At 50.3% G+C, this 27,442-nt stretch overlaps 1 protein-coding gene across 1 annotated transcript; it reads right to left on the minus strand.

The window, feature by feature from the left end:
* Nucleotides 1-4,128: 4,128 nt before the first annotated feature.
* On the minus strand, nt 4,129-24,429 carry BPIFB1 (BPI fold containing family B member 1). Its single transcript, XM_026009652.2, has 16 exons — nt 24,283-24,429; nt 21,916-22,075; nt 20,605-20,746; nt 19,806-19,913; nt 18,969-19,118; nt 18,145-18,226; nt 14,399-14,462; nt 12,380-12,465; nt 11,194-11,373; nt 10,318-10,371; nt 9,681-9,839; nt 9,163-9,230; nt 8,590-8,635; nt 7,661-7,724; nt 6,670-6,746; nt 4,129-4,298 (listed from the first exon to the last, which is right to left on the minus strand). Exons 2-16 carry the CDS (start codon nt 22,028-22,030, stop codon nt 4,266-4,268), a joined length of 1,428 nt encoding a protein of 475 aa, XP_025865437.2. The 5' UTR covers nt 22,031-22,075; nt 24,283-24,429; the 3' UTR covers nt 4,129-4,265.
* Nucleotides 24,430-27,442: the final 3,013 nt, after the last annotated feature.

The following is a 27,442-nucleotide window of genomic DNA, read 5'->3' on the forward strand; positions in this document are numbered from 1 at the left end:
TTATAACCTGAGCTCTGAAGCCCGGCTGGGTGGGGCCAGGGCTGTGATCAGAGGAGCTGTTCAGTGGAGGAAGGAGTCCTCTTGGCATCAGGCGGCAGAGGGGCTTCTGGCCAAAACTGATAGCGCTCATCATTGAGGCCTGGCAGGCAGGCACTGGCCCCGGGGCCTACAGACCTCAGGGGAGGAGGGGTAGGAGAGTGGGGGCTCTGCGGGTTTGGGGGTGGGCCCTTTACCTTAGGAATGACATCAGAGCTGCAGAGCCTGGGGCGAGGACTTCAGCTCTTGGGAGGGGCCCGAGGAAGCTGCCGATACATGGATACAGGATATGGCAGTCACAGAACCTAAGTGAGTAAGGGAGTGTGTTGGGGTGTGTGTGTGGAAGACAGCCGACGTGTGGGAGAGCCAGCCCTTTCATTACATGGTTCTGTGTCATGCCTCTGCAGCCAGACAGGCCTGGGTTCAAATCACCACTGTCACTCAGTAGCTGTGTAGCTGTGGGCAAGTTTTTCTTTTGAGCCTCACTTTTGACATCTATAAAATGGGAATAATAAATCTACGTACTTTTTTTGGTATTTGTGAAGATTCATTGAGGGAACTCATATAGATGTCAGCAGCATAGGGCCTGAACCATAGGAAGGGTTCAAAAAAGTTATTCATTTTAATTTCCATCTTAGAGGGGAGAAAATTGAGGCTTAGAGAGGTTAAGTGATTTGCTCAAGGTTGCACAGCATGTCCACCATGGCAAAAGTAGGATTTGAAATCTGGGCCTAGAGAAGGGACTGGATACCTAGTGAAAGGGAAATTCAGTATGCAAAGGTCCTCTTACGTGGAAATCCTGGTGCCACCATTGTGAGTGGGCACAGCTGGCCATGTCAGCATGGACTCCTTCATTAACTGCTGCCATGGTCATCTGAATGGCACTTGTATTCATCTCTAGGTAGCTTTTAGATTTTCTAAGGATTCTCCCTGTGATTAACTCTCTTCCCATTGACAACTCAGAGGCACGGTCAGGGCAGGTGTTAAACTCTAGTCTTCAGCTGAACACTCAGGGCAGAGGGGCTGGTGGTGGAAGAGTGGGTTTTGGGAGGCAGCAGCTGCCTGGGAAATGCAAGGTCGATGTTAGATAGTTCTGAAGTTCTCGCTTTGGCTAATGTCAAAAGCAAATGGCTAGAGTTAGTATGAATCAGTGGCATATTTTCAATGGGATGTACCTATTCTAAAATCTCAGTCATGAAATCATGGACTTTTTGGTTGGAAGATGCCTTTTTTTTTTTTTTAAAGATTATTTGAGCTGGGAAGAGAGGCAGAGGGAGAGGGAGAGAGAATCCCGAGCAGACTCCACGCTGAGCATAGAGCTGGACTCAGGGCTCAATCCCACAACCCTAGATCACAACCTGAGCTGAAATCCAGAGTCGGATGTTTAACTGACTGGGCCACCTAGGAGTCCCTGGAAGATGCTTTCAAAGTTGGTGGATGCCCCTCATCTCTGTTGATAGTGTCTCAACATTACTGCCAGGTTTCTGTGCTCCTTCTGCCTGGAGCACAGAAAGGCTCTGGGGCAATTTCCTTCTCTGAGTCACTGGGGGCTGGAGCAGGATGTTGGTGGAAGCATGTAGCTCTCCCTTCTCTTCCCAAATCTGGCCTTTCTAAACTGGACAGGAGGGACGAATTTGGCGGGAGCCCCGTGGGTTGTCTGTTTACCTCATTGACTAATCTCTGCTGAGAAATGGGGAATTTCTGGAGGGTCTCCTTCATGAAAGGGAAGCTGTGGGAAAGACATAGAGAGGTACGAGACACCAGGATAGTCTGTCTCTGAGCCTCAGTTTATTGATCTGTAAAATGAGAATGTTAATCTCGCAGGAAGTGCACTAAGTACTAAACTATGCCAGGGACTGAGTGGCTGTCAGAGACTAGAGGCTGTTTAGCTGTCACTGGTATTTTGAGAAGTAAGAAAGTGGGCCACTGTCCTGCCAAGGATTCAGGTGGGAGGCTGGACAAAGGAGTGAGGCTTGGGTTCCCATCATCTCACTGGCTGTGTGCTACTTGATCTCATCTGTAAGACAGAGACAGTAATAATTCCTTTGGGGCAGGATAACTGACTGAGATATCATTTGGTGTTTTTTATTTGCTGCTGCTGCTAAGACTCAGAAGGAGGCAGTGTTTTCCCTCCCCTAGCCCAGGAAGGCGGTGGAGTCTTGGAGCTTCTGGTCTGAGGGTTCTTGCCTTAGGGGTGCATTGAGGGCGGTTGCATTTTGGGGCCCAAACAGAAGGAGGCTGGTGCAGAAGACAGCCTTTCTCCTCTTTATGGGAAGTGGAGAAGGGGGAGAGGTGATGAAGGAGCACAAAGTGGAGGGAGGTGGTGTGGGCTAGTGGTTGGGGGCTGGTTGGTGGTCATGTTGAGTTGTCAGAGTCTCGGTCTCTTCATTTGTCATGTGGGGCTGCCAGAGGCTGCGGGGAAGCCTGGACGGGGGAAGTCTGTGACACCCTTAACACCATACCTGCAGAGCACATGCTGGTCTTGGTTTGGCTTCCCCAGAAGCCATCCTGAGAGCAGGATTTGAGGGCAGGTGGCTGATTTGAGCGGCGATCCCAGGAGATGCCGGTAGAGGGGGAAAGAGAGGCGGGGAAGGAGCTGGCCCAGCCTGTAAAGGTGTTAGTAAGTAAGTGATCCCCGTGGGCACCTGGGTTTGGTCCTGTGGGGTGCTGTGGGAGCCAGTGTGGAGTTCCTCCCTGCCCCGATGGATGAGGAAGCAGGTTATTTATCCACCAACCTCCAGGGTGCCCCTCCTCCAGGAACTGATCATGGGTGGCTGGAACCCGGGACCCATGGCTGTCTTGGAGAAGTGCCCTCATTTGGCCAGTCTTTTGAACCCCTGGCGTCAACAAGGTCATGGGGTGAGACAGAAATGCCATCCCTGGGACCAGATGGGACCGAAGACTAGAAGCCCTGCTCCATCTTTCAGGCTCCTCAAAGTGCTCCTTCCCCTCACATCCTTATACAACCCTAGGGAGCTGGAAGGGTCCCGCCCCAAACAGGTGATCGACTTTCTCATCTTCATGGTGAGAGAGGGTTCAAATCCAGACTCAGTCATGATTTGGGAAAATAATGGAATGTGATGCGTGGGGATGTAGATGGCAAAGTGTCTGGGAGTTGGGGATGCGAGGGGAAGCTGCCACATGGGGCCTGGCTCCAGAAGTGTTTGCTGCCCTGTGTAAACACCTTGAGTGGGGGCTTGTCCTGTCCTTTCTGTGTCCTTCTGGGCCTGGGTTGTGTCCTACAGATAGGAGAAGCTCCTTCCTGGCTGCATTCCCAGGCTGTCATCTGTTCTTATGGGCTGGTTTATGCCCTGAAGCTGGGTAATGCCTCTTCCTGAAACACCCACCTGCCCCTTCCTGGGAGGCCCCTTGTGGGACTGAAGGGCTCTGTGTCCTGGGGCAGGCCTGGAGTCTGGAGGACAAAGGCCCTATTGTTGGTACTAAACTTGCTGGCATCAGGGAGACCAGGAGACAATGGCAGCCATACACTGTCCAAGTGGGAAGGGCTGTCAGTGCTAAGGCCTGACGTCCTGAAAGCCAGGTAACAACAGTGACAGTGACATCATTCACAGATGGCATTGTCCTGGTACCCTGTGCCAGGAACCCTTCTCTCTCATTTCATCCTCACCACCCCCTTCCAAGGTAGGGACTTTGATTCTCCTCATTTTATAGAGAAGGAAACAGGCCCACAGAAGGGAAGCCACATCCCAGGGTCAAACATGACCATTGAGGGGTCATGTCAAAACTCCAAGCCTAGTTCATTTGCCTCCAGAATCACACTGTTCAGAGAGCCCTCAAGTCCTCACACTATCTAGATCAACAGAACAGGTGTCCTACCATACTACTGAGGCTGACATAGAAGGTAGAAGAGCACAATTGGCTTTCTTATCCCTTAGCCCAGGGAGGAAGCCATGACCCTGACATTGTCCATATATCATCCAAATATGTCCCAGACATAGCTTGGACACGGCCCAGATCGGCTCAGGTGTGCCTCAACATGACCTAGATGGGGCTTGGATGTCAGGTTCCCAAGCCTGCCAGAGTTAAAATGACTCCTGAGTTGGGACAAAGATACACTCCAGACTGTAGGAGTCACAGATAAATCTTTATTTATTGCAGAGAGAGGTGGTCTACAGAGCTGGTGTCCATACTTCCTTTGGGACCCAGCCTGCCCTGGATGGCCACCTTGATCCAAGTCTTCATGGGAGTGAGGAGAGCAGTCCGGGGTTCTATGAGGAGGCTGGGGTGACCACAAGGGCATCCTGGAGTTGAGGAGACAAGTCCATTCAGTGTTTTACCTCCTGCTTTGATGTGGTTTATGCTGGTGGTCCTCCACAGGGTGACCACGGGGGATTATGACCCTGAACTCACTCACTCACACACAATTCTTGGAAGGATCAAAGTCTGTGTGGGAACAGTGATGTTGTGCAGGGGTCTGGGGTGCAGGTAAAGTATCTGCATGCAGAGTATGGGATTGTGTAGGACTGTGGTCCCCAAGCCCAAGTGATCACCAGAACTCTTCAAGAAGCTTCACAAAATGCAAATTCCTGGCTGTAGTCACTGGGTGCCAGCCAGCTAATTTTTAACGATGCTCTGCCTTTTTTATTTTTTGAAACTAAGTGTGATACAAGGAACATAACCTATTAAGTTTCCCCCAATCTTTTATTATGATAATTAAAAAAAGTTTTTATTTATTTATTCATGAGAGACACAGAGAGGCAGAAACATAGGCAGAGGGAGAAGCAGGATCCCTGTGGGAAGCCTGATGCAGAACTCGATCCCAGGACCCTGGGGTCACGCCCTGAGCCAAAGGCAAATGCTCAACCATGGAGCCACCCAGGTGCCCCTATTATGATGATTTTTAAACAGAGAGCAAAGTGGAACGAATTCTCCAGTGATCACTTGAATACTAAGCACCTAGATTCTACTATCAACTCTTTCTGAACCATACTTGCTTTATCTCATATCTATCCATTTATTCATGCCTTCAGCTAGCTTTTAAAACATAAATTACAAAGCTATAAAAAGGAAATCAATGGGCTACTAACTCAAAATAAATGAATAGAGCAAAACAGGAAACTTGGAAAGAGATCCAAAGAATGAGGTGGTATCTTTCCAACCCAAAGTGCAAATGATGGGCTATGCAATGCAAGTTGATAAAAAAAAAAAATGAGGAAAGTACCTAAATGCCCCTTAAGAAGAGATATGTGAAATAAACCAAGCTCTAGCCATCCAGTTGTATGGACAATGTTGTTCATCCAACATGAATCGAGCGTAGTATATATTTTAGATAAGCTGCTTATGTTGTAACTGGACCATTGTAATGTAGTCCATTAGTGTATGCCCTGTGTATTCATGCATCTGCTGGGTTTTATGGAGGAGGAAGCTGGGCTCAGGCCAAAGGACCTGCCTGAGGTCATGGCTAGAGAGAGGCAGAGCTGGGATTGCACTGGTCCTCGGGTTCCTGAGTCTAGACTTTTCAGCCTCTCTCTGTACTATCCCAGCACTTTTCTCATTATTCTCCATCACAGCCAGCTGAAGGGTGTACACAGATTTTGAGGTGGGCAGTAAGTCATACATTAACTGGCCTTTGAAACTAGTTAACCAAGCCTCCTACCCTTCTACCAAATGTGACCTCGTGGTATGGGGAGGCATTGTTGAGACTTCCTTTCCTCTCTGAATTTCTCCAGCATGAAATTCTGAGATGAAAGGAAATAGCTCAGGAAGTCAGTGATACCAATTCACATCTTTGGGCAAATCAGGACTAATATAAGTTAAAAGTTTGGTCCAAGGTGGCTTCTGGCCTTGAGTTGGATACCTTGGCCATGGAAAGGTAGGCAATCAGCCTGTGAATTTTCTTAATTCTAAATAATTCTGCTTTCAATATCTCCCCCACCTAGAGTGGACTAGAAACTCCAGGAAGGCAGAGGTTTTGTTCACTGTTGTGGTCAATGCCTGGTACACAGTAGATGCTTAGTAAATGCCTGCTGGCTGGTTGACTGAGATGGGCCTACCTCACTGTCATTGGCTCCTGCAGAAATTGGGGCCTGGAGCACGTGTTAGGAGGGCAGGTGTGGAGTACAAACCCCAACTGTGCCACTCAGTGCTTGTGTCCTTGGATATGGATCTGCCATTTTTGGGTCTCAGTTTCCTTATCTGTAAAATGGGGATTACGGCAGGATCTGCTATATTGATGGGTGTGAAGACTGAATAAGATGTTGTTCAGTGGCACAAAACAATTATGGGCTTTTAAATATTATTAATGTTAATATTGGGGGGTGAGAGTGATGCTGCTTCAGCTCCCCTCCCTAGCAGCTGTCAAGGAGAGTCATTGCTCAGCGAATGTCTATTGAGCATTTACCATGTGCCAGGCATTACTGACTGAATGAACAAGTGAATGAATGAATAACAAGGAGAGTGGAGAAAGCTGGAGGTGAATGCACCCCAAGCCAGGACGGTCTCACTCTTACACATACAGATGAAGAAGTGAGACCCGGAAAAAAGAAGAGGCTGGTCCAGGGCCCCCCATGAGTGACCAGCAGGGTCAGCGTTGGAGTGCAGGCCCTGCCTCCCTGCCCAGGGCTCCCCCAGTGGCTGTGCCCTCCCTGGGGCAGAATGTTTAACCCCACTCACCTTGGTAAGAAAGCATGAAGCTCCCTCGAATCCCCAGGCCTTCACAATTGATATGGGGATTCCGGATCTTAATTTGCCTGAAATAATAAATGTGGTCAGAGACCGGTGGGCTTGGGGTGGGATTGAGCAGCCATGGGCAGGGAACTCGGGATCTGGCACACCCAGTTCGGACTGTCCCTCCCGCCTCTGCTCACCGTTCTCTGGCCCCAGCATCCACCCAGCCGCAATCCCCACCCTATGCTTCCAGCACCAGCTGCTGTTGGCTCCAGAGGGCACCCCTCCCACTTCTGCTCATGAACCATCAGGAGCTCCTGTCATTCACAACAGAGATGTCTATACATTTAGATTTCCTACTCTAATAAAATAAGAAATGAAGAAAGACGTGGTTGGCATAGGTTACTAATTCTCCCCACTCCCTCAATCTGGGGCTTCATTAGAGTAATTCCACCGTTGCCCTTGGCTTCCTCCACTGTAACACAGACAACAATGCAAACATCAGCGATGGTACAGAGATGTTGAGACCCGACAGTGCCAGGCACCTCCTTGGGCCCCTTGCAAACATCGTCTCCTTTATGTGCCCGAGGAGGGTGCTTTTATTTTCCCATTCTACAGAAGGCAAAACTGAGTTAGGATGGAAAGGCAGCTTGTTAAAGCCAGGTAGCCAACAAGAAGGGGAATCAGGACTCGAACCCAGGTCTACCTGAGGCACCTCGAGTGTGCTCTAGTGTCTGTTTATACCTCTGTCTCTCTCCTGCCATCAGCCCAGCGAGGCGGGGGCATTGCCTGGTTCACCTTTGTCTGCCTAGGTTCTGGCACTAGTAAATGGGGCTGGGAAGCTGGAGATGGAAGAGGTCATTTCTAGTTGGGTGACTGGGAAGGCTTCCTGGAGGAGGTAGAACTTGAAGTAGGCTCTGAGGATGGATGGAAAGTGAGATGCAGACATCACCCTCCAAGCCCTGGGGAATGGGGGATGGATAGCAAAGGGACGCACCGTTCTCGTTTGGCAGTAGGACGGAGATGAGGATCTCAGTGGTGATGTTTTCTAAAACTTCAGGCTGTGAAAGAGAAGGTCACTGTTACCCTGGCTGAGGATCTCAAGTCCCCCAAGTCATTCCTAAAATGGGTCCAGCCTGGCCCCATGGCCAGGGCAATCAGGGGAGATGCTGGAATCCCAGGGTACTGCCATTCAGAGCTGAGAGGGTTCCCAGGACCAGACAGGCTGGGGGCAAACAGGTCCAGCTGACTCCCAGTGCATGGGGGGATATTGGGGAGCATTAGGGGGATGCACCCCCACCCTCAGGGGCTCCACTGCTGTGTTCTAGCTGAATTTGTTCCGAGAGAATTTCACCCAGTTTCCTGAGTTTTGACTTCTCCAGTGAAGTCAAAGTTCTGATTATCATGTGGGAACCTCTTCACTTAAAAATTAGCCAAAAAATAAATAAAATAATAAATAAAAAATGAAAGATAATGAAACAAAACACGTGGACCAAAAAACAAAACAAAACCTTGCAAGAAGACAGGATTTAGCCAGTCTGAGATCTCTGATCCACTCTGACTCCGCTGGGGAAACAGAGGCTGACCAGAGGTCACTGAGGTGAAGTGAGTCTACATGAGCAAAATGAGAATGCGAAAAGAAGGGATTTGGTTTTTGATGAAAGATCAAAATGTTACAGCAGAAAAGTGAATGTGTATCTGTGTATCTGTGATTGTGTGTTCTCAGCTGTGTCTTGCATATAGTAGGTGCTCAGTAAACACCAGAGCCAGGAGGTAGGACTTTGTAACAGATAACGTGGAGGTTGGCCAGCCCATCATGGAGCTGCCTATGGCAACCTGGTTCCAAGCAAATCTTGGTCAATGTTTCTTTTTTTTCAATGGACCATCCTGGCCCCTGTGCCCCAGGGATGATCTATTAATACTCACATTGAACAGGCCAATGCCTGAGTTCATCAAGTGGATCCGATCAGAGCTGCAACAGAAGATGCCCTTGAGAATTCATTCATTCATTCAACAACTATTTATGGAGCACCTACTAGGTAGGGCTTGATTTGTCCCACAAGGCTTGAGTTTGCAACCCCTGAACTCCCTTTGGCATAGCAGCAAGAGGGCTGCGGGATGTGGGGAGAAGGTGGGCAGAGGTGCAAAAGGCAGCTGGAGCCCTGTGCTTCTGGGCTGGGCTCATGGGGGTCAGCATCGGGGCTTGACTGTCACTTCCAGTGTCTTGGAGTTGTCCGGAATGAGATGAGGGAATGGTGCTGGGCATGTTGTTCCCACGGCTGGGGTCAGCCTGTCCCATGGCTGCTGCAAGGCCGCTTTTCTTTCCTCCCTTTTCTCTGATATTTGGTTCCCACAGCAGGACAGTCCAGGCAAGGTCTCCTTTCTACACCTCCCAGAGTAACCTTTACTTCATGCTCATACATATGGAGGTTTGAAACACTGGGTGTTTAAAGAAACCCATTGGTCACAAGGTGGTGAAACAATGATTTATGTGTTTACCTGATTTCATTTAAGTTGAGCATAAGTCGGTCACCTTTGGTGTAAAACTGAGCTTCTGAGCTGGCTTCCTGCAATGAGAGAAGGCTGTTTCTTTCAGGACTTGTGTCAAACATAGGGGTAGAAAGGCTTTTCCAGCTGATGTTGTCAACCTGATAGGATATTATCAGCCGGGGGCCCTTGGATAATCTATCTGAGGATGAAGGCGGTATTTAGGAAAACAAAATTGCCAGATGGGAAGAGAAGAATGAAGATGACATTGTTGGAGCACCTAAAACTGGCTATTTTTGGTTAGGCCATCTGGACTTTTCATTATATGAGCTAATACAGTTCCTTCTGTGCATGTGAATTAAGTTTCTGTCCAAAGATCCTAACTAATAAAGTCACGGACCAGAGGTGGGCCTCCAACTGGGCGACGGGAGTGGTGGAAACAATTAGCAAAGCAAGAGGGTGCTCAGTACAGTGAACAGGCACAGGAGGGGCCCCAGATTGCTGCTCACACCACAGACAAGTGAACTCACGATGCCCAGGGTAAAGAAGGGGCGGCGGGCTTCATTGGTGGCGAACACTTCCAGCACGATCAGTTGGGCCACCTTGGGGCTGCCCTGGTCCAGAAGGAGCTCTGGGGTCTCCTGAGTCAGGATCTTCACCATCTGTGTGGGTCCTAGCTGATCTGCAGCCTGGAGAGACATCAGATTCACATGGGGCCTCCCAAGGGCTCACCAGGGCCCCGTGCAGCTGCTGTGGCCTGGCCCCCCAGCCACCTTCCTGGCCTCCCTACTTCCTCTCTTGCTGCAGCCACCATCTTTCTGCCCCGTCCTGGAGTGGATTGTTGGTATCCCCATCTCACAGCCTTTGGTTTTGCTTCTCCCTCCAGCAGGAATACTCTTCTCTTCAGGGAAGCCCTCTCTCATTTCCTGGATTATATTAGGTGCCCCAGTCATGCCCTCGGAACCCCTGGAATCTATCCTTTGTTACCACACTTGTAACTGAAATATCATCTGTGTAATTGATGCCATTAGACTGAACGCTCTGTGAGGACAGCAGACACCAGCGCTGGAAGGAAACTGAGCAGTCCCACACGCATTTTACTCCCCGGAGGTCAGTGGACAGACCACAGCAAGCACCCATCAAACTGCTGATGGCAGGTGGACCAACCTTCTCACTGATCGTCTTGATGTTTGACTTCAACCGGCGGGCCAGCTCAGGAAGCTGAGGATGAGGGGGAGGCAGAGCAGGTCAGCTAGAGGGGACAGGGGAGGCATGCCTCCCATAGTCCCACTGCCTGGATCCCCACAACCCCAGGAAAGCTGGGTGGATCTGATGGTCCAGGCCCCAAGACTGTTGCTGGTGGAAAACAGCCTCTGCGTCAGCTGCTGTGGGGCATGGGATCCTCACCAGCCTGGACTTTCACTATGGGTTGTTGGTGTTTGTGGGTGTTGGGCCAAGGACATGGAGATGTGACCCAGTTCTTACTATAGTCATGAATGTGGTTGCTGGTGATCATTCCCTTTTTCTCAGCATACTAACTTTGGGCCAACCCCTCAGTTTCCCCACTGGTCCACTCTGGAGGAGGTAGCACACTCCAGTTGACTGGTGATAGTTATCTGCTGTGCTGGGTTGACAAGGATTCCGAGGCCATGTCGGCATCCAGGCTCCATAGTAAGGAGGGCCCTGATCAATTAGTGATGTCTGCCACGGGCCCCACAGTGGACAGCGGGCACGACTGGACAAATTCACTATCTAAGACGCCCTTTGGCTCAATGGGACTGTTAATTGGTAGAGGAAGCAGTTGTATCAGGTTCTAGAGAGTAGGACTAGGACTGGTGCTGGATCTTATAAGGAAATTTCTAGCTTTAGAGCTATAGTCTATCTGTTAGAGGAGGGAGTGAGCTCTCAATTACTGGAGGGACTTAAACTGAGCCTGACAAAGGATTACTACTCAGAGGCTTAGGGCAGTCCTTGAGCCCTTTTGATTCAGGAAATTCCCATAATGTAGCGGAGGGGGCCCCGTCCTCTCGTGCCAAGACTTACCACATAGTCCACCAGGACCACGAGTTCATCTGGAGGGAGCAAGGAAGCTACCACAGCATTCACCACATCCTGCCTCACGGTGAGGCTGAAAGGGGTGGTGTCCAGGTAGGGGACCGTTAGGGAAACTGCAGACTCATTGAACCACTTGGTCACATTTCCCTGGAAGTCTGACAACTTGGCCTGAGAAGACACAAAGCAGATGGTTGGCTGGAAACTTGAACTCCAAAAATGTACCCAATAATAATCTAGAAGACAATGACACCATTTGGTCTATTTCCCTTTGTGCCTTTGCTGACAGGGAGCTCAGCCTGGAATTCAGGGCCTTCCTGAGGTGGTGAGTGATCTCAGGTCGCCGACAACAGTGACTCCACCAGCACCCTTCAGTTAACCTCTGATTCTGTAAAACCCAGATGTCCTATTTGGCATTTAGGTTTTTGACCTCTCAGAGACCTCACAAACCCTTTGGATGAAGGGACAATTCAAAACTGCAACCAAAGTGATGAAAATGTTTGGTTGCAGCAGTTGCCTGGAGTAACCAAGTAAATGGCTCTGGGCCTCACGCTGTCCAGGCTCTCCTGGTCCCTCAGGGACCCCAGCCCCAGGATGATTGCATGGCCCCACATTTCACAGAGGGTTCCTGCTGTTCCTCCTGCCTGCTGGGTCCTGTGCAGCCTCACTTCACCTTCCCCTTGGTGACTATTATTGTCTCCATTTTACAGATGAGGAGAGAGGCTCAGAGAAGTGATAGAATTTGCCTGAAGTCACACAGCCAGGGAGTTGTGAGGCAGAGAGAAACTCAGGTCTGTGTGACCTCCAGGGATGGGTCCTGATCCTGGGCTCTTGTTTCAAGGTCATCAGATATTTGGGGTTTGGCCGGGGCCTGCCTAAGAGGAAGGCTGAGAGCCCCAGTGCCGACTCTGGCCTCTGACTGGAAACCAGAGTGGGAGGACAGATCTCTGGGACCGATGTTCTGTGTGGAGCCTTTGGATTCCACCTGCTGGTGTTCCTCCGTCGGGATGGATTACATGGGACTGTGCTCGGCCTGCTGAGTTTCTAAATCAGCCTGTGTGTCCTAGCCGTGAGTGGTGTTTTCTGCCCTGAAACAGACCAATGGTGTCTAATCCTTGGCAATTAAAGAAGAGTAGTGATTATCTCTACTTTACTTTTGAGGTCCCGTGACACTCACCCCCAGCTTGAGTTGGATGACATTACCCTTGATGGCAGGAGACAGAGGGTCAAACTCCAGGCGGTCAGAGCTTAAGGAAATAGGCACTGCTCAGGGACAAGAAGAAAGTTCTGTGAGACAGGAGGGCAGCATTGGATGGTGTGCTTTGGGGGCTGCTTTTGGCTGAAGCTGCATTATTGCCTGGGGGTCAGTAGAGAGGAGTGGAAATAACGATGCTGACAATGATAATGATGATGAGAATGACTTTTATCAAGCATCTGTCAGGCACCACATACTGTGCTAAACCTTTACACTTACAGTTCACACTCAATTTTCACAATAACATTAGGAGGTTCCCCCCTTACAGATGGGGGAAACAGGCTCAGAAAAGCAAAATGAGTTGCTCAAGGTCATAGAGTGAACAGATTTTGAACCCAGTTGGTCTGATGCCAACGTCCTGGTTTGGAACCAGAGTGAACTATTGTTTATAACTCTGCCTCCTCCAGTGGACCACGATCTGCACCCCTTAGCAGGACAGCGTAGCTGGTGCACGCCCATCTGTGCCCTGGCTCCCTTGTGTTCCCCTGAGGATTCCTCTCATGGCCAGCAGGTGGCAGTGGTGTCTCAGCTGCCCTGGCTGTTGGGTGGAGAATGGGGAGGGCTGCACAGAAGTTCAGGGACAGGCGGAGGGTGAATCCTTGGACCACCCGCTCCCCTGGGGAAACGTCCTGCCCTGCCCCTGAGGAGCAGAGGAGCCAGAGAGACTTCTGTTCGAGCCTCAAGAGCCTTGGCTACTCTATTCCTACCTCTGAACTTCAATGTTCTCATCTTAAAACCGGGGTAGATATAACAGAAATACCTGCCTCATAGGTTGGACAGGACTGGTCCCTACTTACGTTGGCTCATATCTGACTTACACCACACTTGGAACTTGCAGAACTGGGTTCAAGCTTTCCCCTGTGACTACTTTCCTCTGTGAACTTGGACAAATGACTTAATTTCTCTGAGCCTCCACTTTCTTATCTATGAGGTGGGATGCTGATGGCTACTTCATGGAGTTATCTGAGGAGTCAGCGAGACCCAGCCCAGTAGGTGCTCTTTGGGTGCTCACTGCGTACTGCTTCCATTCTCCTCTTCCCCTCCTCCCTGGTCATCTTCTGGCTGAGCTGCTTCAGATCTTGAGACAGCGGATGGTAGAATTTTCTTCTTCCCACTAATTCCCACTCTGGGAGCTCTGAGCATAGCGCAGTTGTGAGGTCTGCACGGAAGCCTGAGTCTTCCCATCTCTGCTACTCTCAGGGAGGGAGAAATGGCCTCCTTCCTGAGCACGCGTCTCGCCTCCTCCCTTGTCTTCTCTTCTCTAATAGGCTGCAGTAATTGCCGTCTCATCCACTCATTCATTCGTTCATCTATTCAGCTCCATTTGTATACAATTCTCTGTGCAGGGGTCCCTGGGTGGCTCAGCGGTTTAGCGCCTGCCTTCGGCCCAGGGCGTGACCCTGGAGACCCGGGATCGAGTCCCTCATCGGGCTCCCTGCATGGAGCCTGCTTCTCCCTCTGCCTGTGTCTCTGCCTCTCTCTCTGTATCTCTCATGAATAAATAAATAAATAAAATCTTTAAAAAACAACAACAAAACCCCACTGCTCCATGCAGGTAGAGCATCTGCTACCTGCCTGGAACTTCCCTGTAGACTTTTAATCCTAACAATCTTGTGGTATAGGAAACCCCATTTTATAGATGAGGATAGGAAGGTGGGGTGGCTTTCCCAAGTTACGGAGCAAGTCAATGGCAGAGCTGGGATTTGAACCTGGAAATCTGACTCACACAAAAACTTGCACAGAGTAGGTACATGTGAAGTCACAGGTGTGGTGCATTCCTGTCTGCTCATCTTTGAGAGGGACTCCTAGATGCTCATTGCACTTGCTACTGGGCCAGGATGCAGCTCAGCCTTGACTTGGGAGGCCTCTCCTGGGCAGAGCCAGTATGTGGTGGCTGGCTCAGCAGTAAGGGAAAAAGGTGGGAGAGAGCAGAGCACCTACCCCTCAGCAGGTTCACGAGGTCTGCATGCATGTCCTCAAAGGCTGCCTTGAGCACGGGACACAGCTGCAACAGCACAAATGCAGAGGCTCCATTATCGAGGGGCCAGAACACAACCCCACAACGACCCACACTTGGCCCATCCAGCCAGGCTTTTGTTCATGGGATTGACAACTTGGTGTTGTGTTCACTCTGCCAGCCATTCCTGCCATTCAGAGTCCACCCCGGCCCCCAGTGTGGCCTGGGATCTTTTGCAGTGGTTTGTCCCTTACCCTGTGCCCAGGAGTGTACCTGGCTGGCCAGCTGCCCTCCCCATCAGACTCCTTGTCCTGTTCACGAGAGCCCATGTTTTCCATGAGAGGGAAATGGAGAATTTGTTTTCTAATTCAGTTCCTTAGTCGACCAGTCATTACTGAGTTCCTTCTGCATGTCAGACTCTAGAACGGGGGCTGGCAAGGCAGAGCCAGCAAGGCTCATGAACAACCTATGTGCCTTTTTTGGGTTTCTAGATCCAACATATCCCTTTGCCTCCTGAGCTTTTCTTCCCCCTAAAATTTATAGCAGTTCTCAGCAAGGGGCTGATTCTGTTGCCTAGGAGACATTCGGAAGTTTCTTTCTTTTTTTAGATTTTATTTATTCATGAGAGACCCAGAGAGAGAGGCAGAGACACAGGCAGAGGAAGAAGCAGGCTCCCTGCAGAAGGCCTGGTGTGGGACTTGATGCCAGACCCCAGGATCACGACCTGAGCCAAAGGCAGATGTTCAGCCACTCACTGAGCCACCCAGGTGTCCCCATTTGGAAGTTTCTGGAGACACTCTTAGTTGTCACAACTTGGGGGAGGTGGTATTGGCATCTAGTGGCTAGAGGCCAGGGATGCCACTAAACATCCGTCAGTGTGCGGGACAGCTCCCACAACAGAGAATTATATGACCCGAATGTCAATAATGTGGAGGGTGAGCAACCCTGGCCTCACCTAATCCTGGCTTCGCCTGTTTTGCTGAAGGAGGAGTTTAAGCCTTTGACTTGCTTGTGGGACTCAAGAGTCTTGTTCTCAGGGTGTCTGGGTGGTGCAGTTAGTTGGTTAAGCGTCTGACTCTTGGTTCCTGCTCAGGTTGTGATCTCAGGGTTGTGAGATTGAGCCCTGCATCAGGCTCTATGCACAGTGGGGTCTAGTTGGGATTCTCTCTTCCCTCTTGTTCTGTCCCTCCTGCTCATGCTCTCCCTCTTTGTCTCTCATATAAATAATTAATAAATCTTAAAAAAACCCCACAAACCTCAGAGTCTTGCTCTCTGCTCTAGGCAGCCCGTTTTCTGGGGGTGGTGCGCTGATTCTGTCATTTGTCTTAGATACAATATCCCCAGTGAAGAATCTTCCAGTTGACCACCCATCACTACTCTTGAGAAAGGACAGTGCACTTTGAGAAACTTTTTCTATGAAAGTTCTCTATGATCTTTTTCTATGAAAAACCCATTCCCTGCTTCTAACTGCTCTGCTAACCCAGAACCCAGGGAGGATGGAGGACTGGGGGTTGGAGACCCCCAGCATTCACTGTTAGGGGCCAGCCTGTTCCTCGGGGGAGAGGTGTCGCTGGTGACCTTGGCATCATCTCTCAGAATTATTCTCTTGCACTCCCACCAGTGTCTCTCAACCCTGACTACACATTAGAATTCTCCAGGAAAGCACCTAGAATCCTCTGGAGTACTATGGCCCCACCCAGGCCCATTACACTGGAATCTCCATTAGTACTTTTAAAAGCTTTCCTGGGTGGTTCTGATGTGCAGCTAGGGTTGGGACACACATATTTACATTGAAAAGGGCTTCGGCACTTTCTAGATGGGCTCCTGACAGATTTAAACATGGTGCGCCTTTCCCCTTCATTTTAAGTAAAATATGACCTTTGTACCAAACTCACTGACTCGTGGTGGAAAATAATGGTGATTAAGAGAACCCCAGCTTTCTCATATCATTCATTATACATGATTTTTCACCCTTAAAAACAGATATTAGGCAAACAGCATTTGCCATATTTTCTAGTGGAAAATACATTTTTAGCTAATAAAATATGATGCCATTTAAAATATGATTTTGCTGGAGGCTGGGAAAAAATTTCCAGCCGGATGCTACTTTAAGAAACTCCCACTTTTAGGGGCACCTGGGTGGCACAGTTGGTTAAGTGTCAGCTCAGGTTGTGATCTCAGGCTGGGGAGATGGAGCCCCACATTTGGCTCTGCACTTGGCGCAGAGGCTGCTTGAGTTTCTCTCTCTCCCTCTGCCCCTCCCACTTGCCCTCGCATTCTCTCCCTTTCTCTCTCTAAAATAAAGAAAGAGGGACACCTGGGTGGCTCAGTGGTTGAGCGCCGGCCTTCGGCTCAGATTGTGATCCCGGGATCTGGGGATTGAGGCCCACATCGGGCTCCCTGCATGGAGCCTGCTTATCCCTCTGCTTGTGTCTCTGCCTCTCTCTCAGTGTCTCTCATGAAAAAATAAATAAAATCTTAAAAAAATAAAATAAAATCCCACCTTTAAATAGAAAAGAATTCATAAAAGAAAAAATATCTCATGTAAGAAAAGACAAATTTTACAGAATTCTTCACTTTTCAGATTCCTCTTAGAAATCTCTCTGGAATGGTTTAGTAAAGTATTCAATATGATGCAGCTATTACAGTAATTATGAATCTTACACAGTGGCATAGAACATAGGTATAACTTAGGGAATATCAAATTATATTAACACTGAGGACAACCACATAAAAATATGAATGCATGTGGGTGGAGATTGGAAGGCGTATAGATATAAGGGAGGAAACGGCTGCCATGTTAAGATGGAAGGATTATGGGCATTTTCCCCCCAAAGTCATTTGAGCTATTATATAATCTTTTCAATTCAAACAAGTTTTATTATAAACAAAACATTAGTTATCTGACAAGGTGTTTCAAACCCCAGGAGGCTCACTGTGGTGAACCCATTTTGGAATTTACAGTGGAAATCAGTGCTCAAAGTTACAGTTTTAGTTCACCCATGACATACAAGGGACATCTAAATTGAGATTAACTTGTTTATTGACTCAGAAAAATAAACCCAGCAAGGCCTGGTGGGTGACGGACCCCTGAAGACCATGGGTTGTTACGAGACACCGGTATGCTTGCGCCAGCTTGTACCACTTGGTGAGGGCCATGTGTTAAATTTTCAGGAATTTCTGAGCCATGAGCTAAACCTAAACCTTATTAAAAATTCAATTATATAAACTTACAGCTAAATTAATTATACTAAAAGCAAAGCTAATGAGAACTCAAAACTCATTACCTCCTAATTATTTTGTTATATTTTACTATTATTGCTCCGGAGGTTATTTATGTCAATTACATCTGTGTGGTGGAACCATACAATAGTGTGCTGCGGGGCATTTCTTACCAACTCTGCTTAGTGATCTCACACGAGAAGCTTGAAATTGGCCTTGGAGCAAGTGTTTATGCCAGAGAAATCAGCAAGTGCTACAAATCAGGGTCCCTTCCACTCAACCTCCTCAGAGCCAGTTAATAATTTATCAGTACGTCACTGTTCAGGGTCTCCTGGGTGACTTTTGGCAGTTCTGTTACCTTTAGCTCCACGATCCACTGAAAGAATGGTCAGGCCTGGAAGTTTCCCACTCAGGGAGACACAGGTCCCTGAGCATCAACTTGCAGTTCCACCCCAGCCCCACAGGGGGAGCCATCTTTGAAGACCAGAGAGGCCCTGATTCCACTCACCTGAATTTTCACCAGTTTGGGCAGGGCTGGCACCAGGAGGTCCATGACCGTGTTGGCTAAGGAGTTGACCAGGAAGGAGAGCCTTCCGGAGAGGAGAAGGGGAGAGAGATTAGGAAGGGTCAGAGATGATGCTATTTTACATAAGGGAAGATAGAGCCCAGGGGAGGGTGACTTGCTCAAGGTCACACACCCTGTTACAGACAGGGCTGGGAGTAGACCCCCCCAGCCAGGTGTAGATGGTGGCAGAGAGTTGTCATGGAGTAGAAGCTGGAGGTTGTCTATAGAAACGTATGCTGGGTACAGGGATGGTGGCATTGGCTCTCTCCCCATCCTCCCACTAAGGCAAAGTGGAGGGGAGTCCCATGCTGTGTGCCATGTGCGGTGCTGGGTGCTTGTGGCTGGAGCCTAATCTCATCCTCTCACTGTGGCCTCGAAGCTGAGTCATAGGGATGCAACTTGCCAGTGGCACACAGACAATAAATGAATGTGATGCATTTGCTTGATGCCAAAGCATGTTTTTACCCTTGGCTCCCCTCACGCCTGCCTGAAGTGGTTCGAGGGGCCCTAAGAATGTGGCTCCTCTCCACTTTCAAATATTTGCCCCACTTCCTGGCGGGATGCCTGAAATCCCACCGACTATGTTTCTGCTCTTGACGTCTTGAACGTTCTTTGGTATCACGGATTCCCTGAAAGGAGCTTCGGCTCAAGAATCAGGATGGGTAAGTCCCTTTCTTTCTCTGGGCCACAGTGTTCTCCGTCTGAGAATACCACCTGGCTTCCCTCCCAGGCATGGTGGGAGCCCGGCGGGACGCGGCCACACTCACTTATGCAGCAGGCTGATGCGCAGGCTCCCCTGGCTAGTGGAGCAGTCAGCGAGGATGAGGTGGGCGTGGCCCCTCTCATTGGTGTTCACTCGGATGATGGCTTGGACCTCTGTTTCCATGTGCATCTCCACGATGGTCTTGACCAGGGGCCTGGGAGTAGGGGTGCCCACACCGTCTCAGCTCCAGATTGGAGCAAACCTGCCGGCTATCTCAGTCTTCTGGTTCTCTCACCTCCCAGCTCAAGCTCCTCTGTCTCTCTAAAACACACACACTGAACTCTGGCTCCTTCCCCAAACCCACTCCTCTCATGATCTTTCCTATCTTGGTTGCTGGCCACTCCATCCTGCCGGTTGCCTCTACCTACCTCTGAAACATATTCAGAATCTGAGCACTTCTCACCACCTTCCTGTGCCCAAACTGGTCCAAGCCATCACTACTGTCTCCCTCCCCAAATTATAACAGAAACTTCTGGATGGCTTCCCTGCCTCCAAACACAGCAACGAGAGGGATTCTTTGAAAGTTCAATCATGTCATGTCCCTCCTCTGCTCAGAACCCTCCATGGCTCTCATTTCACTCAGCAAAAGCCAAGTCTTTACCTTGGCCCAAAAGGCCCCACAAGGATCTCACCTGCCACTATTCTTCCCCCCCCACCTTTCTCCTCTTTGTCATTCTTTGGACAAAGCAAGTATCTCAGGTCAATGGACTCTTGCCTCAGGACCTTTGCACTTGCTCTTCCCTCTGCTTGGGACTCTCTACCAGATATATGCATGGAGAAAAGGGGCAATGCGTGAACGATCCTGTGAGGGCTGCTGTATCTGACTGGGGGAGACACTCACGTGTTGAGTCCAGCCACCATGTCCAGGGGGATCTTGACCGTCAGCCCCTGGCCTTCATCTGAGGGTTCCACCTGCAGCTGCAGGATGTTGGCTGAGGTGATTTTCAACCTGGATGGAATGTGGGAGAGATTAGATTCATGTCTCATGCTCAACTGAACATCATTCCCAAACTGGCCCCCTGACTCTTCCCTGTGTCCCCGGTGCCCCTGCCAGTGGTGTCCAGCCAGCAGCTGGACCTAAGCCCTGTCCATGGCTCCTCCTCAGCATGGTCTGGCCCCCATTTGTCCCCTCCACCACTGTGAGAAATCCTCCCATGGCTCATTGCCACTTAAGAGATGAATCCCAGATCCTTGGGCTGACTTGGAAGACCCTCCGTGACCTGGCCCCACTGACCTCTCAGTCCTTACCTTGGGGTTTGAGTGCCAGCTGTTCTGGGACTCTCACCCCTTTGGGCCTTGGCCCAGGCTGCTCCCACTCCCCAGAATGCCATTTTCTTCTTTTCTCCTGGTGAGCGTGGACTCATTGGCTCACCTGTCACCTCCACTGAGAAGTGTCATCTTCCCCCTTCACTATCCCACCCCAGGCAACCTTCCCCTTGGGGTCACCCTGTTAGGGCTCCTGTGTCATTATTAGCTCCTCTGGGAGCTTCAGAAGGAGGGACTTTGATCCATTTTTCTTGGTTAGACACCGAGTTGATACCAGGTGATGCTTGTCAACTGGTCAACTGAATAGGCAAAGTGTGTCCTGGGCAGAGGTGTGCGGAAGGAGCAAGCGCCCCGCTTGGTTCTGCTCCACATACCAGATGATGTGGTTCAGGATGGAGTTCACCACATTGCCTAGTATGGGGATGCCCCCGGCTGGCTTCTCCCGTATGCTGCTGAGCAGTGGCAGCTGCTGGAGGATGTCGATGGCGTTGTGGTCCTTCAGCTCCTGTGTCAGCCCTGGAGGCAGATCCCAGAGATTAGGGTCCAGCAGGAGGGGCAAGATGGATGGCTTGGCAGTGGCTTCAGGCTGGGAGGGGGCATCACTCAGGGCTACCTGGACCCAGACATAAGGCTGGGAGAAGGATGGCTCCATCCTGACCATCTACTGTGGAGATGTGGCTTTGAGGATGATGGTCCAGATAGGTCATTTTCACATAAACACTCAGGTGGGGACATAGGTGGGACCATTTACCCCTTTGAGCATTGTCAGCTTCTGTGGGAGCATTGACCAGAATCCCTCCCACTAGCCAGCAGCAAACTCTCTGGACCCAAGAGGCAGGGAACCCACAAGGCCTTGTTGCGGGCTGTTTTGCTGCCAAAACATACTTGCTAATAACTCTCTGGCTCCCATGTCATATGGGCCTGTTGTCCAGAGAGTCTCAGGTACTGAACTGAGATAGGAGAAGTCAGGAGTCTTCAGTTCTGGTCCCTGCTGGACTTTTCCCTGGGCATCCAGAGCCCATTTGGCTTGTGTGAAGAGCAGGTCAGAAGTGCTGAGTGCTCCAGAAGCAGCTCCAGAAGCAGTCCTCAGCCCATGACTGATGAGGATAGGAGTATAAATACCCTAGCTCCCTTAACTCTCTGGCAGGATGACCCAAGTGTGTGTCCCCTACTGTGTCCTAGAGTCCCTGTGTGTTACTACCTCTCAGCAACAAAGCCAACCTTTGGTCTACTCCATGGTAATGGATGTTAAGCCTTGTCAGTGAAGGGTCTAGAGGGACATAAAGAAGGAGGGGGCCCAGTGGAATCATAGAATTGAAGGGAGGATCTTAGAATCATGGACTCTTGGGATCATAGACACTCCCAGCCACTTAAGTCTCACCCTAGACCTGGGATCCCAGCTGTGCCTTGCACACTCCCAGTGATGGGGAACTCCCTCCCTCCTTTGGAGGGCTGTTCCGCCTGCCCTCTTGCCTTATGGTGGTAAGGCCTGGGTGGCCCAGACTTGCTTTCTTTTTCTTTTTTTGGTGGGGGTGGACAGAAGGAGAGAGAGAATCTCAAGCAGGTTCCACCCTTAGTGTGGAACTCAACATGGGGCTCAGCCCCACTACTCTGAGATCATGGCCTGAGCCAAAATCAAGTCAGACACTTAACTGACTGAGCCAGCCAGGGGCCCTGAGACTTACTTTCTTTGATGACTTCTCGGCCAAGGCTAAGCACCGCAGGGGGGTTGAGGGTGGTTTCAGCCAAAGTAGTTGACAGCAAACCACAGAGGAGGGTGAAGGCGAACGGGCCAGCCATCTTTGTGGGGATCGGTGAGCAGCAGCAGGCGGCAGGTGAAGGAACCTGGGGTGAGCACAGTTGAAGGAACCTGTTAGCTGGGAAGAGAGGTGAAGGGCAAGCCTGCCATGCCTGGTGACTTGGGGCAGAAAGTCTAGAGGAGGCTATTGAGCAAAGTGGTTAAGAGTGTGGGCTCTGGAGCCTGACCATTTGGGTCTGTGTCCTGTCTCTGCTGCTGGGTGCTAGTTGTGTGGCCTTGGACAATCAGCTTAGCCTCTCTGGGCCTGTTTTCTCTCACCTGGCAAATGGGCATGATGAAGTAGTGCCCTCCATCAGAGGGTCTGGCACTTAGAACCCTCCAGAGTCCAACCGTAGCCAACTTCACCTCCTGCTTTTTTCCCTATGAAGTTCCAATCATTCCAAACTTCTTGAAGTTCCCAGAACATACCGTGTTCTGTCCTGTGTCTGTGTTCTAACTCTTCCTGTGGTACTTTTCTCTTCCTTATCTGCCTGCTGAACTCTTATTCATCTTTCAGAACTCTGCCCGCATGTCCCTTTCTCTGTAGTTTCCCTCTCCTGCAGCCAGAGACCCTGGACTACACACGGAGAAATGTTGCCTGAGGGGCTGCTGTCTGCCCAGGACAGGAAGTTTGGAGGCAAGAGGGCAATGGGTATTCAGGTAGGATGCAGGGTGGCAGGAAAGGTGTTTGCTTGATACTAAGGGGCCTTAGATGGGAATAGGTGGCTGCTTGGAGCCAAGGAGAGAAAGGCAGAGAGAGGAAGAGGCCTGTGGGTGCCTCCTGGGAGAGGACCTTGGGGTATTCTCACTCCTTGGCCACCCCCCCCCCCCACCATGGGGCAGTGCATCAGCCCCTGTCAGCTGGTCCTGAGCTCTCAGCTTATACCCTGGCTCTGCCTCCAAGCTTCAGCCAGGGAAGCTTCTGCCTCTGTAGGCTGTCCTGCTTGGAGGGAGGGAAGATGCTGACCTGGAGATCTGAGTCCTTCCTTGGCTCAGCATGTGAGCTTCTTGTTGCCAAAGACAAACACGGCCTCTGGATGACATGTATCTCTTGGATGGAACAACATGAACTCTCTGAGCCATTTGCTGTAATGATTCAACATCTGTCTCTTGGACTGGGCTGTAAGCTCCAGGAGGAGGTGTTTGGTCTAGCTGGACCCCATTGTGCACTCCAAGCGCCTGCCATAATGCCTGGCACACTGTGGGTGTTTACTAAGTAAGTGGTTGCTGAATGAATGAATGGCCTCTGGGAATCCTGGAAAAATGGGGAATCTGAGCCTGCTAAACTGAGCAGGTCTGGGCCATGGGGACTGAGAGTGGAAGAGAAATATCATGGGCCTCGGGGTCAGATAGACCTGAGCTGGAGGCCTGCCTCTACCACTTGCTGTGTGATCTTGGGCAAGTGCCTTACCCTCTCTGAATCTCAGTTTTCCCATCTGTAAAATAAGGGATAATTATAGTACTTATATCACAGGGTTGTTGGGAGGATTAAATGAGCCACAAGAGCTCAATGAGTGTTAGCTGTTATTATGATTATGACAGTATCGCTAATGCTGGGGTCAGAAGAAACCACCTTGGAGTCAAAGCCAGAAGACAGAGGTAATGCCCTGCACCATTTTGCTCGGGAAGTCCCCCACCCCCACTCCATAATCTTTTTCAAGCACCTTGACCCTGTTGTTTTTCACTATCTTTGCACACTAGTCGGTCCTCTGATCAGTGGTCCTCAGGGAGCCGACAGTAGGGCAGCATTTTCTCCTGTGGAAAAGTGTCTCCTCCCCAAATCCAAGCACCATGTACACAATCACCGCATCGTATCTCACCTCCTGGCCTTTGCTTAGGCTGTTCCCTTTACAGTGGGATGCCTTCCTCTCTTCCTTTGTCCAGCCAACTTCTGCTTGGCTTCTCAACTGATGTGCTACCCCTTCCAGGAAGCCTTCCCTGACTGCCCTTTACCACAATGTCCCTGGTCTCTCCCTGAGCACAGCACAGTACCACACTGACCCATACTGGGAATAACTTGAGGGCCAGGTTAGTCTGATGCTCCTCCTTGTCCCCAGAATCACCCCAGCATAGGCTGGGCACAGAACAATTGGTGTGTGCAGGGTAGGTTTATGTCACTGAGATCAGGTTAGGGAAAGACTTAGCCAGTCCAATTCCTTCATCATTGTTATTTGGTCTTTTGGGCAAGGGGGCTGAGCACCTCTCTACCCCTGATCCTGACCTCAGAGGGTCCTAGTAGACTAAGGGACCTTACCTCAGGGTCAAGTTTTTGTCTTGCTCTTGACCTGACTGCAACAGGTATCTCCAGCTTAGAACCTTCCTGGTGCCCTAGGCTTTCAGCCCCTTCCCTACACTTTTACCTGGACACGCCAGAGTCCTCAGGATGCTCCTCTCCTCAACTGGACAGTGGGCCTGGAAGTCTAACCTTATATCCTGCATGCCCCAGTCTGGGAAGTCACCCTTTGCATTTGGTTCAAGGCTTTGGGCTGGGCTGAGGTCTCCAAAGTAAATATTTGTGGCTTCTGGTGAACCACATCCCTGTCTGGAGACAGCCTTGGGACTCCAGCTTCCTGGGGTTTGGAGAAAGGAGGGTCTGGGCTGGCATGAGGAGTAGGCGGAGCACAGGGGCACATGGCAGAGGAGCTGCACCGGGCACAGTGTGGTTTTGGAAGGGGCTCCCTGCCTTCTGGACAGTTGCTCCTGGGGGGACGATAGCAGTGAGGATGTATTAAGCGCCTACAGCATGGCAGGTGCCACCCTGGGCTTTACACTGCTCATGTCAGTGGATTCTCGTCCCCACCAGGATCAGGATCATTATCCCAATGTTACCAAGGAGGAATCCACCTTGCATAGTCAGCAAATGACAGAGCCAGGATTCAAACCAGAACTTGGACTTTAAAACCTATCAGGGGATGTCTCTATAGCTTGGCAGATACACAAGGTCCTGGGGACAGTCTGGGTCCAAGTCCTGACTCAGTGGAGGGCAACTTGGGCCACATTTCCTAACCTTTCAAGTCTCAGTTTTTCATCCATGAAATGGGAATAATAGTAGCACCTACCTACCAGTGTGCTAAGAGGAACACGGTGGACATGCTTAGAGCACAGGTCCTGGCACAGCGTATGTGCTCAATAACTGTGAATGGTTGTTGCTGTTGTTATTACTTCTTGTAATAGCCTGGGTCTTTGTAGAGAGGCAATGGTCATAGTTTAGTCCAGATAGCTGATCTGGGGGAAGGAAGTAATAGCCTTGCCCACCGCTTATTCCTAAATGCATCCAAGGATACGCATCTCCATTAATTAATTCACTCAACAGAATAGGTTTGGATCCCATTTGGGTTACTTTGCTGTGTGGCCCTGGGCAAAGTACTTCACCTCTCTGGGCCTCAACATCCTTATCTGTAAAATGGAGATAATTGTAGCTGCTCCTTCACCGGCTGCTGAAAGCACTTAGTATGTGGTTTTGGTCATTCATTCTGCAATAGTTACTTCCCCGCTTTGCCTTGCCCTTGCCTTCAGGAATCTCATTGAGTACTTGTGGAATGAATGAATAACAAGGCATGACTGTGCCCCAGAGGAACAAATGAGTGGTCCTCTGGGCCCCCCATCACTCCGCCTGGGTGCAAGCCTTGCCTCACTTAACCTGCACAAGTCACTCATGGGCAGGCATCCTGCCCTGGGGTTCCCAGGGCCCTCTGAGGCTCAGAGAGGTGGCTGACTTGCCCCCGGGTCCCGTGGCCAGGGCTACCAGAGCTGGGACTTGGGCCTAGTCTCTCTAGTTGGGACCACAAGATCTTTACCACCCTTTGTCCTTCTTCCCAGTGACCCCAGGCCAGTGTCGGGAGGGTGGGTTGCAAACATAGCCTTTTGATATGATCTGGGGACTCATTCTTGCTCCTCCACTCAGTTTAGAAGCTGGGCTGGTGGTTCAGAGCTGAGAGGACCATTGCTGAATCCCATGTCCGTGTGTGTGTGTGTGTGGGGGGGGGTGGGACAAGGGAGGGACGGTGAGTGCCCTGAGGCCCTCAGTGTGTGGCCTGGCCCTGGCCAGTCTCCCTTTCCTGGAGTTGTCAAGAGGAACAAAACAAGAGCATTTGCCATCCTGCCATGTTTGCAAATGTACCAAATACCTAAAGATGAGGTGCTGTAGGAGGCAGGGAGGCATCCTGGTGGGGATCTTGCCAGTCCCTTGAGCACATCTCCGTCTCCCTCTCCGTAGAGGCAAATGCCCCCTCTTGGGCTTCCCGGCTCGTTATGCCTGCTGCCCGTGGACAATGCCCTCTGTGGGTGCCTGAGCCTGGCGCCAGGGCCGGGGCCTGCATCAGCTCCTGCTTCCTGCCTCTTGGCCCCGGTTACACTTGCTGAGATCAACAAGTACAACAGCTCTCTGTTGGGCTGGCACACCTCAGAGCCCAGAGCCAGCAGAGCCCTGTCCCTGGGGTCGCTCGGTGCCCTTACTGGACTGCTGAGGGACTTTTCATCCCTGCCCCTGCACCTCTTCCCAGCACGCAGGGCCTTGTGTCCTGTTTCTGGAATGCCTCGCCTCGCTCACTCCCCTGAAACCTCCCTCTTGCCCTGTCTGGACAGCAGGACTGGAGAAAGCCTCCGGAGTCCAACAGATGTGGTTTACTCCTTGTTCTTGGGTTCATCAACTGTGAGGCCGTGGGAAAATCACTTTCTCTCTCTGAGCCTCTGCTTCCTCAGCTATAAAATAGGACTGTTTCGAGGGTCACATAAGATAATGAAATATGCAGTACATCAGAGAATTCAGTAGATAGTAAATGCTACCATTATTATTGGAATATTAACATCACTGATCTTTAAGGCCTAATTCAGAAAGTAGGGTCTGCATAAAGCTGCCTGACTCTGTGCCATCTGGACCTGATTTCTCTGTGCCCTCCTGGAGGCCCCCAAAGTGCCAACTATTTACTCTGTTGGGGCTTGGGTCCTCTTCTGGCTTGAGAGCTGTCAACTTTATCCATCTACCCATCCATCCATGCATTCATCAATCCATCCATGCATTCATTAATTCACTCCAGTGTCTTTTCTGGTCTTCCTCTTTCCACCTTTAGTTCTGCCTACCCAAATCCACTTTCCACCCAACAGCCTGAGTTAACTTTAAAAAAAATTATTCAGATTTTGTCACACCTCTGTTTATTAAAACACTCCAAAGGCCTCTATGGCTCCTTTAAAAATATTTTTATTTATTTATTCATGAGAGACACACAGAGAGAGGCAGAGACATAGGCAGAGCAAGAAGCCAGCTTTCTGTGGGGAGCCTGATGCAGGACTCAATCCCTGGACCCCGGGATCATGATCTGAGCCAAAGGCAGATGCTCAACCACTGAGCTACCCAGGTGCCTCCTATATTTTTTTTTTTTAAAGATTTTTAATTAAAAATATTTTTATTTATTGTC

Source organism: Vulpes vulpes, chromosome 14 (genome assembly GCF_048418805.1).
Source record: "Vulpes vulpes isolate BD-2025 chromosome 14, VulVul3, whole genome shotgun sequence".
NCBI classification, from domain to species: Eukaryota; Metazoa; Chordata; class Mammalia; order Carnivora; family Canidae; genus Vulpes; species Vulpes vulpes.

Coding starts and splice junctions, on each gene's coding strand:
- BPIFB1 (XM_026009652.2), bottom strand. CDS start 22,030: ATGGCTGGCCCGTTCGCCTTCACCCTCCTCTGTGGTTTGCTGTCAACT. Junction 19,119..19,805: donor ATGGTGGCTGGACTCAACAC/GTGAGTGTCTCC, acceptor CCCTACTCCCAG/GCCCCTGGTCAAGACCATCG. Junction 18,227..18,968: donor CGCATCAGCCTGCTGCATAA/GTGAGTGTGGCC, acceptor CCTCTCCGGAAG/GCTCTCCTTCCTGGTCAACT.